Genomic DNA, 13,058 nt, shown 5'->3' with positions numbered 1-13,058 from the left:
TCCCAATGTGAACAAGCGCTTCAGTGCTCCACATGGAGGCACTAAGAGTGCTATGCAAATGTTGCAAAACAAACACTACTATACTGGAAACATACCTTGGCCTTCTTGTATTCCATGTCTCCCATCTTTCTATTCGAGGCTGCACACCCTCCACTGGCCCCCATGTTCAAAGCCTTATACCTGCCACTCTCCCATTCCAGGCCTAACACTGTACGTCTTCAACTTGTATTCATTTCTGAGCTGCATGCTCAGCGTGCCGGTGCCTTGCAGCCTGATACTCACCCGAATGTCCCACTCGCTGCCCAGATACGTGCGCCCATAGCTGAAATGGTAAGGGGTCTCGTTGACCAGGGTCACGCAGTAATTCCCCATGGTGGGCGCCCAGCTTCTCACCTCTGGTGCTCCGAGGATGCTGTGGCAGCTACAGGCCAGGGGTCCCTGTGGAATCAAGACATGTGCACATGAAGAAGGGTAGGGCAGAAGGAGACAATGATTGATAACACAACCTGCACAACGGGCAGCATCACATGCACTTGCATGTAAACTCTAATAGATACGAATGGGAGGGACTAAAGCAGGTGCCCCCAGATGTGAAAGTTACACAGAGACCCCCGCAGGAGAAACATAAAATACATTGTGCAAGATCCGCAGCCCAGGCGGAGAGCTGAACGCAGCCACAGCACCTGGAGATGCTGAACAAAAGCACCAATAACTAAGACAGTGATTGGAACAACGGCATGGGACAACATCTACAAATCCCCCACACACCTGTAAGATGGGACAACATGTACAAATCCCCCACACACCTGTAAGATGGGACAACATGTACAAATCCCCCACACACCTGTAAGATGGGACAACATGTACAAATCCCCCACACACCTGTAAGATGGGACAACATGTACAAATCCCCCACACACCTGTAAGACAACCTCACATGGCAGCAAAGGTACCGGAAGAATACAGTAAACACTCCCAGCAGCAAACACAAGTTCAGCAAACCCAGCACCAGGGATATTCCTATTTGAGAGTCCAAGGACTGAAAAAACCCAACTCAACACCATGAGTGGAAGCAGAAACCTGTAGCATTGCACTGTGTTGTAATAGCATTTATGTAGCGCTTACTACTCCTGATGAGGCATTGAAGCGCTTTATGCTGGGCTGCACGGTGCTCCTGAACCAAAGGTTAGTGGCTATTGGTTATTGTTGGTTACTGGGATCAGCGTTGTGCTCTTGATAAAGTCAATCAAAGCATGTCCCAGAGTCTCTTTGTGGTTTATGGCACTGATGAGTTAGGTGTGACTAGTCATGGGAGACGTGCGTTCACACAGCTGCTTGTTGAGATTTACTGATGAGCTAGAGGTGACTGGGTGGTATGTGGCAGGGTGTGAGTTTCAAAGAAAGGGCTTCTGATCTGTGAAAAGAGGTTCACAGAGTGCAGGACAGGAAAATAGGTGTTTTGGGTTAACCTAGAGTCTGAGGGTGCAAAACTGTAGAAAGAAACATCATTGGCTCGTGAGAGAGTGCTATATTAGATACTTCTGACAGGCGCTAGGAACAGGCTAACAGTGCGTCTGGTGCTAGGCTACCACTAGACCACCACTTCAGCAAGGACACTGATCAGCTCTGGGGTTGGAAGAGCACAGGATGGGAGTAAATAACACAAATATCAAAGGAGATTCAGCAAATGCTGGAATGGATGTCTAAAGTTGAGCTCACAGTGCTGATTACAAAGCACAGTGTGATGTGTGTGAATGTCCCAGCTTTAGCATGGCACAGGATGCGGATGAGGCAGTGTTGGGAGAGGTTGGAGACAGGACAGTCTTTAGATCTTCAGGGAGGGGCTTTTAGTAGCAATGAGCTGCTGAGAACACCTCCTGAACACAACCATCAATGTTACTTTCTCCGTCATCTCTATGTCTGTTACACACATTACCCAGGTGTTCAACTCCAACTAGATTTTAATTCTTGATAAAGTGTTCCTGGTCCCATTTCTAGTTTTTCAAAGTGCCATTTGATTTGATGTTAGAGAGTTATTTCTTGGGGCTGTCCAGATCCAGAACATTCTAGGAGAACAGCCTAGTGCTGTCACAGCCGAAGCAAGCTGTTCCTGTGTCACATAGGGTAACATCTTTCTCAGGCGTTTTAATTGTCAAAGGCAAACTTGTTTCTTTTGTAATCTGGATTTACAAGGAGAGACCAGAGTCACTAATATCTGCAGACCAATTTTTGTACCTGTAAAGACACAATGTGGTTTCCTTAAAAACATGATCATGAAGAAAACCAAAAACACATCAAAAAAATACTTCTGCACAACATCTCAAAGCTGTACACCTGCAACAGCACAGACTCTGAAAATAGCAAAGACCCTGCAAACACTCCAAATAATGAAGATAACTGCATGTCACCAGAAGCAGAAAAAGCCACTTGCTCCAACTCGGCAAGGAACTTTTCGTCATTGACAAGAAATTCACCAATCCAACAGCCACAACCCAAACAAGCACCCCTACACAAGAACTCTGCAACAACCTCTGCAACTTCTTCCATGAAAAGATTACCAAGATCTACAGCAACTTCAAATCCTGTCCACCCCCTCATCGACCTTCACAGCCTGATAACCTCATTAACCAAAGACTACCACCTGACAGCGTGGAACCAACTATCCATCGAGGACACCGCAGCGATAATGAAGGCGGTCCACTCAGAGGTGCCCACAGAACCCTACCCCCACCATATCTCCAACCTGGGAAGAGGCACGATCAGTGCTGCACTCACATCAATCAATACCTCCCTTGGGACAACCACCTTCCCAAATAGCTGGAAACACATCAAAATCACCGCCCTCCTCAAAAACCCCTCAGCTGAATCCAAAGTATTCAGCAACTACAGACTCATCTCTCTGCTCCCCTTCCCAGCCAAAGTCATCAAGAAGATCATCAACAGAATTTTCATAGTATACAAAAAAGAGGCACGCTGTGTAAAGAGTCCAGGTATCTCTCACGAGGGGACAGGGGCTCGCTTTAACTGTCCCACGGCGCTCTATTTGTTGTAGTGTGGTCGAGCAGCCTTAGGCTCATCAGAGGAGAGTGTTTGTCATTTGTTGGGCACACAGAGTCAATAAATGATGCATGCACTCAAGAAAGAGATCCACACCAATTTAGAAAAATAACTCACATGTTATATATATTTTAACACCAAGAACTTCGGAATTAGATAAGTACTTTTCAAATTATCACATTTACAAATTTGACAAAAGTTAGCAAAAAGTGTGGTAAAGCTATCCTATACAGGAACATTTACTGTATACAGATAATTGCAATAGGATTTCAAGGGTCCTTTTTAGGACTTAAGTTATTAGGGAGCCATAAGGTATTAGGGAGCCATGGTCCCAAGATCCAACACCAGTTCGGGTTTACCTGCCCTGGAGTGTCCAGGTGCTGAGGTGCTGGACGGGTTGGTAGCCTTGCGCGCTACACCGTAAGAAAAGAGGGGGCCAACTAGAAATGGGCTGCAAAGGGGGACTTAGGAATAAGTCCGGGAGCCCCCAATGAGGGACTCAGTTCGTGGAGGTCCTGGGAGCAAGGGAGGGAGAGTCAGTCTTCATAGTCCCGGGCCGGGAGCTCGGGTGAAGAGGGTCTTTTTCAGCTGGTCCTCATGTGTAAAAGACGCTCACGGTTCTCGGTTAGACCTGAAGAAGGGGAACAAAACAGGATAGCTGGACCACTCTCAGTGCTGGCCTCTGCGGTGCTGGTCATTCTTTGGGTTGTTGGAGTCCGGATTGGACTGTAAACAAGCGTTGGTCGCAGCAAGAGGCCCGTTAACTGGGGTATTGGTGCAGGGAGGCTCGTAGTGATCCTGGCATCTCTAAAGTTGGTGGGAAGGTGGATCTGACCTCTTTGAGTATGCTGACCTACTCCTGGGTTGCTATTGCATTGGTGGACCTAGTGGTGAACAGCTTCATTGAACTGGGCATCACGGTCAGCGGCTTCAGGCTGCAGGGAAGTGACTCCTACACATCAAGGGAGAAGCTGGCTGGTTTTCAAAGTGCTGGCAGGTCTCTGTGGATTTTGGAGGCTGCCCAGCTGCAGAATGAGTTGGGTTTTTTGCAACTGTTGAGAAAGGAGCGGGCAGGCAAGGTTTGGTGCCAAAAGACCACAGCAAGTAACCAATTCTAGTGTTGATCAGCTATTTGTTGTCTTCTTCTTCTTTAATCATGTGAATCTGAATTCCTGGTGGCAGAGGGTCACCTAAATACTCATTTAAGGGTGTTAGGGGAGCGAATAGTAGTAGCCAATGGGCTACTTAGCCAGCGCCCCCTATATGACCACTTCCTGTGGGAAATGGGAATTACCCTGTCCCAGACTTCCTAATTCCTCCATTACCAAGATGGTGGAAATGTGCTTGTGTGGGGCACATCAGGAAGCTCAACTTAGGGCTGTGTCTGACCTGGTGTGATCCATGCCTCCAGCATAGCTGATTTCCCCCCTGTCCTGGTGCCAAATGGGCCTCATGGTCTTGGGGAAGCCAGAGTCGCATATCAAAGGTAGCAGAATCTTTGATGCCCCTGGCCTTGGTGTGCTGGCTGATTTACTAGCCATCCTGCTGGAGGTGTAAACACCTCCTGCCAGAGCAGGCATTGTTCTTGAACTCTGAGAGCGCTGGATCTCACCACCGAGGGTCAGAAGTGCACCTGTGGTGGCAGGCTGGACTGGACCAGTCAGTCAGCACACTAGAGGACTAGTAGGTTTTGGGGGGTACCTCCAAGGTACCCTCTGGGTGCATGTATTAATAAATCCATCACTGAAATCAGCGTGGGCTTAATAATGCGAGATGCTTGATACCAAACATCTTTGGTTTCAGGGAAACCATCTTGTAATCACCAGTGCCCAGCACATACACTCAAGATGGCATCCCTGTCCACTTGCAATGTCTAAGAATCGATGTAGACACCACAGGGGCATATATGCAGTCCCATGGACAAAAATGGTGTGTGGGCCTTCCTGGGGAGGCCAGGAGGAGTGTCTACTCTCTTTTTGCCCCCCTCTACAATGGGGAGTACAGCTGGAGAAGCAGGCGCAGGGGCTTCAGTTACTGCTGAGGTAGCACAAATCCTACTAAACCTACAGGGAGACACCCAACTGCAATCTCTCCCTGCCTGCCTCTGCGGTCCTTTAGAAAAAACACGAGAGCAAAGTTATAAATGGAGCATTGTGGGATCCTTCCTGGGGAGTCTGGGAGGGACGCCTACCCTTCACTTGCACTACTGATTGACTGTCCCATCTTGGACCTGCAGGACGTAAAATCATGGTGCTATCCGAGTGAGGGCACCCAAGCCCTAGCAATGGTTATCTAAATCATTCCTATCATCATCCATCTTGTACCCCCCCCTAACATGACAGAGACACCCATGGGCCCCAGCTCCCCACCATTGCGCCTGTCTATGCCTGGCACCAATGTTTTCAAGATCAAATACCCCCAAATCTTTCCAAATATGCAAAGCAAAAGCTGAAACATAGGACGCTGAGAGACCACCCGGAAACCCTCTTCGCAGACCAATATCATTGCCAATGCAAAGGTGCCCTCAGAACCGACCTTCTCCTCTTCACACACAACACTGACATAGGGATCAGGCCCTATGCAATTTTCTCCCCTCCTCCTCTCTCTCTAGCATGCCCTACTCAAATGCTTTTCTCCCTTTGGCCTCTCGGGCAACCTTGTTGTCTCCATCTACAACAGCGGGAAAATCGTGTTCCAAGCCAACGACACAATCCTGGCCACGATCGACCTCCTTTATCTCACTCTCAAGCCCTAGGATGATCCTTCACGCTCCCACTCTCTATTCATCCCTAACACTCCTCACCCACAACCCCACCCCTTATGGTCCACCCAGACATCCCCTCTCACTGGGCTCCCCTGCAGTCAGACGTGCCCCCCTCAGCCCATTGCTCACAGCTAACACCAGACCATGAACACACCCCTCACAGACCATCTCCACCCTCCCACACACCAGGATCTCCCCTCAGGTCGCCCTTCCCATCCTCTGCTCCGCCCCACAGTCGACCCATATGCCTCCCCGCCCCTCTCCCGCTTCTTTGCCCACTGCCATAACTTCCCCTAACACCAGATAGCCACATCTCCCCAATCATCAATCAATCAGTCAATCAGAGGCTTGTGAAGTGCGGCTACTCACCGGGGGTGTGGCTTTGTTGGCTGCTGGGATCATCTAAAGTGCCAGGTATTGAGGTCCTTCCTAATTAACACGACTGGCCTCTGCTCAATAAGCTCCTTTCCTCGTTCTCACACCTCTCTCGAAGAATCAACATCCTCTCATCGACTCTTCCCATCCAAGCATCTCTCTATCCTCCTCTTGCTGCTCCTTCCTTCACCCACCAATGACCCTTCACCCTACACCCTCGTACATACAGAGAGACAGCCGTCTACCCAGACCCAAACGGACACAATCTACCATAGCCCTCTCAGACCTATCCTATCTCCTAGAGAGTTACGCAGCTTCAAGTTCCCACCCTCTATTCCAGTAGTGGGCGATCCGATCTCCACCATTATCTCAGACCGCAGTCAAACTAACACACACCAACCCGGTGTACATTCACCCCCTCTTAACTTGATACAAATCCCAACCTCCCTCCCTGAACACCCTAACCAGAAAGTCAACAGGTTATCCCTGAACTGCACGCTACACAATTGTCGGTCTGAGTCAAACAGTCTTATCGGCCTCGATCCTGGACCATGAACTTGATATCCTGATCCTCACTGAAACGTGGCTCAACAACTCATCTAACCACGCTACAGACATTCTACTGCATCCAATTACACCATCTTACGTAGAGACAGGGAAGATAGACTAGGCAGAGGTCTCGCACTCATTCACTGAAACTGACTAAGATGCAGGATCTTCCAAACGGCTCAGTTTCAGTCTTTCGACGCATGTCGGTGGCAATGCCCACATCCACTACCTCCAACATCAAACTGAATGTGATTTACCATCTACTAGGTCATAACAATTCCGTCATCAATTCAGAGAGTATGTCATCAGGTACCAGTGGGCATGGCTATACTAGGAAAGCTGTCCAGTTGGAGGTTTTACGTAAGTGTTGATTGCTGACTGTAATGTGCTTGCATGATCTCAAATGTTAATAAACATATTTGACAAAATAACAATTCCGTCATCGAGGAATGTATGGATCTCTTCACCTCTCAACTGATCAGCTCAGACAACATATCCTTCCTTGGAGACTTCAACATCCACTGGGGAATCGAGGGTAACAGCCTAGTGGATACCTGTACAGCCTTTCTCAAAGACGATGATCTCCAACAACACTGCCTTAAACCCACACACTACAAAAGATATTCTCCAATTCCCCCAATCTACAGTCATACGACTCCATTCCATTCGACTGGTCGGACCACATGCAGATCCTATTCTCCCTCTCTGGCTCTTACAACAAAACTGCTGGGCAACCAAGAAAGAGAAAATATGGTTCAGGGACACATCCAACCTTGAAATAGAAGCCATGACCATCATGGCCCTTCCAACCCTAAACTTGTTTACACCCCACCCTGATATTAATGAGGCCACCGACAAATACAACTTCTACATGGAAACCCTTTTTGACAAATTTGCACCAGTGAAGTGGAAATTATTTAGACCAAATCCCTCCAATCTTAGCTTCTCAAAAGAACTCTACGAAGAAAGAAAGCTTATCAGAAAGTGTGAAAAAGAATGTAGATTAGCACCCTCTCCCCTGAGTATGAATAAGCTTTGCATAGCGCACAAACTGTACAAAGACTGAATCCATAGAGCCAAATCCTCTCACTTCAGAGCTCCTGTGAACTCTGCAAAGACGAGATTAAAGCTCATGTTCGATGTTCTCGCACAAACTATAAACCCCTCCACCGCTTCAGATCTTGAGCCATCCATGGCCCGCTGCAACAACTTTGTGGATTTCTTAAATAGAAAAGTAAGAGACGCCCATACCTCGATATATACCAATGAACCTCCAGAAACTGAGTTTCCACTGTGCAAGGCACTTCATTTGTAGTCCTCTTTCTCCCCCATTTCCGAACGAGACCTATAACGAACAATCTCAAAAGTGAAACCCTTGAATCACCTTCTGGATGTCATTCCAGGGTCTATCAGCAAATCTCTATCACATTGATACTTATGAGCATGCATATAGACTTGTGGGGCTTTTGACAACCCCACCACGTTTGTCTGACTATCAGTGACTACTGTGTTTTTATACTACTGTTTTTATATAATTGTGCTTTCCCCTAGATTGTCACACCACCAGTCCTACCACCTCGCAGCACTGGGGTCACACCACCAGTCCTACCACCTCGCACCACTGGGGTCACACCACCAGTCCTATCACCTCGCAGCACTGGGGTCACACCACCAGTCCTATCACCTCGCAGCACTGGGGTCACACCACCAGTCCTACCACCTCGCAGCACTGGGGTCACACCACCAGTCCTACCACCTCACAGCACTGGGGTCACACCACCAGTCCTATCACCTCGCAGCACTGGGGTCACACCACCAGTCCTACCACCTCACAGCACTGGGTTCACACCGCCAGTCCTACCAACTCGCAGCACTGGGGTCACACCACCAGTCCTACCACCTCGCAGCACTGGGGTCACACCGCCAGTCCTATCACCTCGCAGCACTGGGGTCACACCACCAGTCCTATCACCTCGCAGCACTGGGGTCACACCACCAGTCCTACCACCTCGCAGCACTGGGGTCACACCACCAGTCCTATCACCTCGCAGCACTGGGGTCACACCACCAGTCCTACCACCTCGCAGCACTGGGGTCACACCACCAGTCCTACCACCTCGCAGCACTGGGGTCACATAATTTGTCCTCCTTTGCTGCACAATTCCAGTGGCCCCCAAGCAGGCAGCACATGTTAAAAGTGCTTGTGCATGAAGCGGAGTGACTGTGAAGTTTGCAAATGTAGTGTGTGTGTACAAGTCCTGCATTGCCGATCCCTGGTGAGTTGCAGCTACTACTGCTGAAACAAGGCCAATGGAGATACATATGGGTGGGGCGGACTTGCCTCGAGGGTAGGGCCAGCTTTAGCGCTGGTGGTGCCCTGTGCAACAATGTTTGTTAGCGCCCCCCAACGACCACCTCTGCCATGGATTCCCTCAATTCCACCCTTTAACAGTGCCCCTCAAGTCTCCATTTCCACTCTCTCTCAGATATATTTAATTTGATTTACAGAGCCCCTCACACACATTACACAGAGACAATCAATCATACGTGTGTAAATCACTGTATTGGAAATGTTACATAAGACTAAGGACTACAAGGTGTAGGAGTCACATGACAACCATACTGGTAGGCAGTATAGTTTAATAGCTCACGGTTCTATGTTAGGATTTGAACTTATAAACTGCAAGTAACAATAGGGTCTCTCTGACAAAAGCAGTGGCCCACTGGCCTATTTGTATTATGTGCACTTTGTGATCTGCATGGTATATGTTCCTTGCAGCAGGCACATTATCCCTCTGTGCTACCTTTCCATGAGTCAAAACTTCCACTAGACAAAACTCTGATCTCTCTCTCTCTAGGAAGAACATTAATCACCGGAGTCGTCATGTTGCTGAAAATTGCTGGAGGCAGGAAGGAGCCAGCAAGCGCTTTTAAAACCATAATATACTTGCAAACAGGATGCCCCCACCCAAAGTCAGCACCCGGTGCGGTCACACCGCACACACTGCCCTAGAGCCGGCCCTTCTCAGGGGTCCTGTGACTTCAGTGACAAAGTCACTGTCACTCTATGGTGTGCTGCTTCATAGGTCTGTCCCCAAGACTGGAGGTGAACTTCATGGATAGTGGTGGACAGGCCTTCAAGGTTAACCCACACTTGCCACCGCTAGGGCTCACCTGCTGCTGCTAAGACACCAGCGCTTCTAAGGTCTAGCATGGGAATGTGCTCTCTCAGGAGAGTGGTCTGGTGGACTGGTTATTAAGGCTGAACCCAGTTCCCCAGTTCCAAATTCAGCAGCTCTGGCCATAGTGCCACATCCTCTCCCACTGTACACCATACTGCCCCACTGAAAGAAACTCACACTGCCTTCAACTACAACCCAATTGTGCCCCGTTATAAACACCTGGATGCAACTCAATTGAAATTACGCACTAGACAAGAGCAATATGCCGCCTGAAAAAAAGTAACAACATCCAGGAAAGAGCAAACACCCAAGGGAATGAAATGCAAGCAGGAACTACATCGGTTACCAGAACGCTTTTAGACTCACAATTCAGAAATCAGTGAGCGCTTTTGGCTGAAAAGTTAAGGACACGACTACAGGCCCAAAAGGGACCCATTTCACTGTCCATTGCTTATATCCTTACAAAGCATAAGCAGCGTGGTTTAAGAAAGACCACATCCCTTAACACAGAGCCGCGGAACATATTTTGTTTTCCAATCCACCCCTCAATCAGGCACTGCAGCACCTTCAGGATTGGTGCATCCCCCCCCCCCCCCCACCCGGGGGAAAGCAATGCTGTTCAAGGAAAGACAAGAAAACAAAAGTAGCGCTTCACTGGCAAACTCTGTAAAGTGGCGCTAATGTGTTTGGGTCTGAATAAAACCAACCTGGCCACTTTGCCACCACTCTGTCTTGCTTTATTTCGTTATTTGTTTATTTTTCATATTTTGAACCTTTTATTCCTGAGGCTGTACTTTGGAATAGGAAAATATCAAAAAAGATGAGATTTCCAGCAAAAGTGTTATTCTTTTTTGGATCCATTTTACAGGGCAACAAATAAACGAAAGGAGGAAAGAGAGGCTGAGAACCGTTTCTTGAAGTTACGTTTTCACTAAGTTCGGAGGAGCTAGACGCAAAGAGAGGGAATAAGAGGAAGAAAGAGAGAGGGGGCAGCTCCCAGCGGCAGAGCAGAAGTGGGCTCTGTCCTTGTCTTCTCTGGGTAAAGAGGAAAAGACAGACTCCTTTTTCTTCTCTGCCCACCCGTCTGTCCCCAAATGGCCACGAACGCCGAGCCTTATCTGTAGGCCTTGGCTATTTCTGTCGTCCTGAGACGCATGTTTAAAAGAAAAAAGTAGGGGCACAGAATCTATGGAATTAAAAAAGTAGGGGCACACCGTGCCCTGCCGATCCCGCCCACTTCGACCACTGATTTTGCTAAATTTCTATTGGCTGTAGCCAGAGCTTTAAGTGGGGTGAAAAACTGGAGGTGCTCTAAAAGGGGCGTGGTAAATTTCTGAAAGGGGTGTGGCCTATCCGAATAGGGGCGTGGTCTAAATCAAGATAACTAGTATTGTGTGCTTAAGAAAATCATGAAGTCGCATCCAGCAAAGAATAATAAAATAGGCAAAAAGGTATATTTATTAAGTACCAACTACAAAAAAATTAATGTATCCTCATGTACCGCAACTGGTGCTATTATGTAAAGCTCTCTGATACTGGATTCGGGTCAAGTTTGCGCTATATAAAACTCCGTTAAAAAAAAAAAAAACTGACAGTGTACTTAGGAGAGGATATTTCCCTACAATGACATCAGGCCTTAAGCAGTGCGCGTGCATGCTCACCGGAAACACCAACAAAAACCGGTACGCCTGGTCACCCTACCTTTGACCTTTGAGGCCTGAAAATAGAGCCCCCCTCCCCCACTTAAAGCCCTGGCTGTATTATATTTTCCTGCATTTACCAATGCCTGTTCCTCCTCTGTTTCTCTTATCAGGGCCGGAATACTGTTAACATCCACTTTGCCTTTCTGGTCTCGCAGCACAGCTGCGAAGGGCGATTGATGTGATTTGTGCAGGATCACAGGAGGAGCATCGCCGCCGAGACTCGAACATGGACAACTAGCTCTCGAGTCCACGGCTCCGGCCGTTGCGCCACATCCCGTTGTCAGGTCTAATAATGGTAAATGCTGGCAGTACGGGATGAACCGCGGAATGTGGGTTTCGGCTACTCTCAAACTCACCTGTGACAAGGTCCTTCTCGCGCTGCAGCGCTAGGCGGCCCGAAGAGCAGCGCTATGGATCGGAGGGACGCAGGGGCTGATCCTCGGCAGGTCCCCGAGCCTGAGGATTCAGCACAGGACGAATGAAACGGCCGCTGTGAACTGGAGCGAGAGCTCCCCCTGTGACCCTCTGCATCACCAGGCGTCGAAGAAGGGAAGCAGCGGCGCTGGGATCGGTTTCGGTATCACTAGTGCGGAGGCCATGGCCAGGATGTGTAATATCTGCACCTCCCGCTTCCCCACTGAATTTCAGACCCCCAGGATGTCTAATATCTGTAAACCCCGCCCCCTATGGCACGTCGGACCCCAGGATGTCTAATAGGATGTCTAATACCTGAAACTCCCTACCCCCCTTGCCCAGGCCCGGTTCTAGCGGGTGGGCCGGGTGAGCCAGGCCCACCCAAACAGGAGCCTTGGCCCTCGCAGTGAGGGCTTAAGGCAATCCATTTGGCTCAAATTGCTTCAACCCCCCCCCCCCCGCCCCCCTGTCGTGTGTGTCAGCCTCCCAGGTACACACACAGACAGTTTCAGAGATTATCGCAGCCGCACCCGAGTGCTTCACAGGTCTTTAAAAGACCATTTCCATGTTAACGAGGCTTTGTTTATTATTCACCCCTTCATCTCCACATGGCGAAAGGGACACATCCTTTCTTTGGCGCCCTTTGCCGACTGATCTGCTGCGTGGATATTTCTTTTTCTTTGCAGTGCAGGAAAAAATGTTTGTTTATTCCTTATTCCCCTTTCCTGACCCCTGCAGCGGCTTATCACACCAGGCTGTGACACAAAGTTTGACTCATGGAGGAGGTAAGAGAATGTGTCACTAGTTGTTTTTCTTTTTAAAATCTGCACAGGCCCAGCAGGACACATACTTCGTGTGTGCTTCAGTTAATCAGTGTTTATCCTTCTCGTGGCCGATGCAGGACAACAATAAGACAATACAGAATGGCCAGATAACGCTGGTGATTAATGATCCCGCTGGAGAGCAATCGTTTGTCTGTTGGTAGTTTTTAAATGCAGATGAACTGTATTTTAT

General features: G+C 48.7%; 1 protein-coding gene across 1 annotated transcript in view; it reads right to left on the bottom strand.

Annotated features, from left to right (window-relative positions):
* Positions 1-12,304, bottom strand: part of LOC146863599 (uncharacterized) — a 479,196-nt gene extending 466,892 nt beyond the window's left edge. Inside the window, exons 1-2 of the mRNA XM_085627619.1 lie at positions 11,987-12,304; positions 283-438 (exon numbers count right to left, since the gene is read on the bottom strand). Of these exons, the coding sequence (XP_085483745.1) occupies positions 283-372 (90 nt within the window). The 5' untranslated portion in view covers positions 373-438; positions 11,987-12,304. The remainder of the gene's footprint in view (positions 1-282; positions 439-11,986) is intronic.
* Between the last annotated feature and the right edge of the window lie 754 nt (positions 12,305-13,058).

Source organism: Triturus cristatus, chromosome 2_1, assembly GCF_964204655.1.
Source record: "Triturus cristatus chromosome 2_1, aTriCri1.1, whole genome shotgun sequence".
NCBI lineage: Eukaryota > Metazoa > Chordata > Amphibia > Caudata > Salamandridae > Triturus > Triturus cristatus.
Note: the sequence above shows the minus strand (reverse complement) of the source record. Positions and strands in the feature narration are given on the sequence as shown.